This window comes from Sinocyclocheilus rhinocerous, unplaced genomic scaffold (genome assembly GCF_001515625.1).
Source record: "Sinocyclocheilus rhinocerous isolate Xijiao unplaced genomic scaffold, SAMN03320098_v1.1 scaffold2019, whole genome shotgun sequence".
In the NCBI taxonomy this organism is placed as follows: Eukaryota; Metazoa; Chordata; class Actinopteri; order Cypriniformes; family Cyprinidae; genus Sinocyclocheilus; species Sinocyclocheilus rhinocerous.
The window spans coordinates 19,267-23,464 of NW_015660491.1; the positions used below are offsets into that span (position 1 = coordinate 19,267).

The 4,198-nt window shown below is 29.0% G+C and overlaps 1 protein-coding gene across 1 annotated transcript in view; it reads right to left on the minus strand.

The window, feature by feature from the left end:
• Positions 1-4,198, minus strand: part of LOC107724973 (aggrecan core protein-like) — a gene marked incomplete at its 3' end in the record, with an annotated part of 64,309 nt that overhangs the window by 18,732 nt on the left and 41,379 nt on the right. The window contains exons 4-5 of the mRNA XM_016534079.1: positions 1,641-1,815; positions 372-499 (exon numbers count right to left, since the gene is read on the minus strand). Coding sequence (XP_016389565.1) covers positions 372-499; positions 1,641-1,815 — 303 coding nt within the window. The remainder of the gene's footprint in view (positions 1-371; positions 500-1,640; positions 1,816-4,198) is intronic.

Genomic DNA, 4,198 nt, shown 5'->3' on the forward strand with positions numbered 1-4,198 from the left:
TTACTAGAGCATTAAATAAAATTAAATAAAATTAAATTAAATTAAGTTAAATTAAATTAAATTAAATTAAATTAAATTAAATTAAATTAAATTAAATTAAATTAAATTAAATTAAATTAAATTAAATTAAATTAAATTAAATTAAATTAAATTAAATTAAATTAAATTAAATTAAATTAAATTAAATTAAATTAAATTAAATTAAATTAAATTAAATTAAATTAAATTAAATTAAATTAAATTAAATTAAATTATTTAATGTTTCAAACCACAACCAAGCAGAATATTACTACTATTGATTAATATTTATTATGGTTTGAAACATTTGATTGATCCCCTTTTTCCATGTTCCGTGTTTTCCGGAATCTTACCTTGCATGTCATTGGCAAAACAGTAAACGTCAAACAATTCCAAAGGGTCCCGTTTCCCATAATTCCTCACGCCTTGAGAAAACTCTGCGTGTCCATAGCAACCGAGCTCGGGTCTCTGTACGGGATACCTGCGGAGAGGAGACGGGTGTGAATCGGACGAAACGTCTGCACTGTGGGAACTGGCTGAATCCAGATATCTGTATGTAAATAAAGCTGTGTTGTTATGGAAACGCTAATAAATAATTTCACCGCAATATTATAACAGGGTCCTTATAATAGCTGGAGGTGAAGGGTGTCTGTCTGCTCACGGCTGGAGTTTAATACTATAGCAATCACAGCATATCTTTCAGTGTTGGTGAAGTTCACAAATGTCTGAAGCAGACCTTCAAGAAGAACCTCACAAAATGTGCTTCATGTGTGTAGACTCAATACAAAAAAAAAGTAATATTAATACATAATATTTATACAATTCTTTTAAAATTAACCTTAAATTTATTTTTAATTATTATTATTACTATTATTATTATTGTTATATTCATTGTGTAATGTATAATATTAATACATTAAATAATAATTATTATTTATAATCATTAATAATTATAATAATTAATAATCTATTTATTTCTTAGATTCGACAGCGACACGTGACAATAAGTGACACGGAAATCTATTTTAGAAACGGTTTTTATCTTCTGCGACGTTGCGGCAGGAACAACATACAAAATATGACAGCGATAATCTCAAGTAATGATTATGTGCTTTATTCAATGTTAAAAGTGTCTAATGTGAGTCTGAATATTATTTTGCGTGATCTTTATAACCATAGTGAAAGCAACAATGTCATCTATTTTCCGTGTCCACTTTTCTTTACTTCACACTTGTTTTTGCTGTCTCATCGTATATCTACACTGGACGCCACAAAGCATTGCAAATCATTTGAACGTTGTGTCAGCACGTCATAAATAGAATGCGCTGCGCCGCATCTAGTGTAGACAGCATCACTGATTATAATGGGTTCTATTGTATTTTGATGCGTCGCGCTGCGCCGCTCGCATCCTGTGTAGACATGATGTAAGTTAATGTCGCTTTCTGATGCTGCGTTTGAATTTTCATGCCACATTATTTGAAATTAGCGCGGGCCAAACTTTTTTCTCTCGCGGGCCGCCTATTAGGGACCCTGCTCTAGACTAACTGTAGAAATGCATGGGATTTCACGAGCGATGCTTCTGAGCCAAATGACGGCGGTGAAGGCTGAAGCGTGAGCAACACCTGACGCTCTGGTCTTTGAGCCATCCGGCCGCACAGCTGTTCATGCTGGAGTGAAACGCCGCCCACAGCTGCTCGGGGGTCGCGACCTCAGCCGAATTCTCCTCACACGCGCGGATAGCCTCCGCGAACGCCAGCGAATAACGGGCCGCGGGAGAACCGTAGTGAAACACCACACCTGAAAACACACAGAAACATTAACATGAGAAAACAGACAAGCACTGGCCAATATTAACCTTTCTTTAATTATCTTATACTTTTTTCCTCTTTAAGAAGTGGTCAGAATAGTTTAGATTTATAGCATTGGCCATAATTTCAGCTTTCACACAAAAAATATCAATAAAATATTAATAATATTAATATACAATATTTATAAAAAATATATATTATTTTTATTTTCATTTAAAACAACAACAATAATACATTATCTATTATTATCATTATTATTTATTATTAAAAATATAAAATATCAGGGCATCTCGAAAAAGTACATAAGGGATTGTAGGAAATCACACTGTACATTTTAGTTCTTAAACTAAAAGCAAAATGAAAATAATGCTCTTTTTATTAACACTCAACCTTACAGGTTATTTCAAAGCAGCTTCACGTGAATAAACAGGAAAATAAGTGTTCACGTTTTAAAATAAATCAGTTATGAATCTAGTTAGTGTCATTATCCACTTTCATTAACCCATTCAGAAATAATACTAAATAAAATAAAATAAAAATTCAATTAATTTCTAAATTTTTGAAATTAATTTTTCGAAATTTTTAATTTCTAGCTCTTGTTTACCATTTTTAATGCAGTGTTATTTCAGTATCATTAATTAATATTTTGAATTAGCTTTTATTTTCAGTTTTCATTTATTTAATTAATTTTTCGAAATTTTTAATTTCTAGCTCGTTTACCATTTTTAATGCAGTGTTATTTCAGTATCATTTATTAATATTTTGAATTAGCTTTTATTTTCAGTTTTCATTTAAATTTTAGTTAAAATTTTTGTAATTTTATTATGTACTTTTGTAATTTTTATTAGTTTAAGTTTTTTGTTTTTTTTATATATATATATAGATTAAATTTTTTTTTATTTCAGTTGTATTCATTTTAGTACTTCAGCACAAACTTATTTAAGTTCCTTTCTAATTTTCCTAGACATTTCTGACATAAAGATTGTTTTCTATCTAATATTAAAAAATGTATTTTATTTCAGCTTCGTTACCAAACACAATTTTTAAGAGTTTTACTTAACAATAACAACACGGTTTCAAGGACCATAATTTATCTTGAAATGTGTGTAATGCTATAAATATGTAAGAAAGAGTCCATGAAAAGTACAATAATCGAATATTAAATCATCAAGTGTCATTATTCAGCTCAATTCAATTTAATGTTGATTCAATTCAGTTCAATAACAGTATCAATGTTGCAATGTGAGTGTCTTTATTCAGCTCAAATGTTGTTCTCAGTGCATTAAATCAATAATATTACTGAATATTAATAGTCTTTTACAGCACATTTGAGATGATTTATCTGTGGTTTAGCATAATTTCCCTCATTAGGTGTCACCTGTTTTCCTCAGAATTCACACAAGCCCTCATTCACAGGTAATCAATCTCACCGCTCTAATCAAAGAGTTACGGCCAATTAAGCAGTTAATGAGAGCCTCCGATGAAAATGAAAATAAAGCCAAGCTAAAGTTAGACGGGAAAAGAGGGAAAACGCTCCAATGCGTATGATATTGACAGTCTGAATGAATTTAATGAGAGGCTAATTAATTCACAGCAGACTCCTGAACTGCTAACGAGCCGCTGCTTTTCCTCAATGTTTATCTGAAAACTGCTGTTCTGGCTTCGGATGTGGTCACGTGCAAAATGACTTTCATAATGATTTTAACTTGCTCCCTGGGGGTTTACGGACAAATATATATTTAGCTGTAATTGTCTTTTAATTAAAGTGCTAAATGAGGACCTTACAGAACTTACATCATTACTGCAGTGATTTTCTGTGTAGCTGATTTAAAACAATGTCCACTGTGAAAAGTGCTGTATAAATAAAATATTACACTATTATAATATTTTATAAATATTATAAAATGATTTTAAAAACACCAAAATATTATATATTAGTATCAATAATAATTATAAAAATTTTATTTATAATTTATTAAAGTATAATTAAAATTTTAATTTAAGTATAAATTCAAACTGTTAATTTCTAGATATTTTTAACAAATGTCAGGGCAGTGCTACTTTAGTATTATTTATATACTATTATATTATTTATCAATATTTTGAACTAGCTTTTATTTTTATATTTTCATTTTAATTTTAGGTCAAGTTTTAATAATTTTGTTATGTGCTGTTCTAGTTTTTCTATTTTTTTTTTATTTCTATTTAGATTTAATTTATATTTACAGTTTTATTTATTTTTTAGTAATTTTATCATTTCAAACTTATTTTAGTTGCCAATGCAACATTTCTAATTTTTAAGTTTTACATTTTTTACCTAATATTTCGGGGGGGGGGGGTTTATTTCAGTTTAGATTTAATTTATATTTACA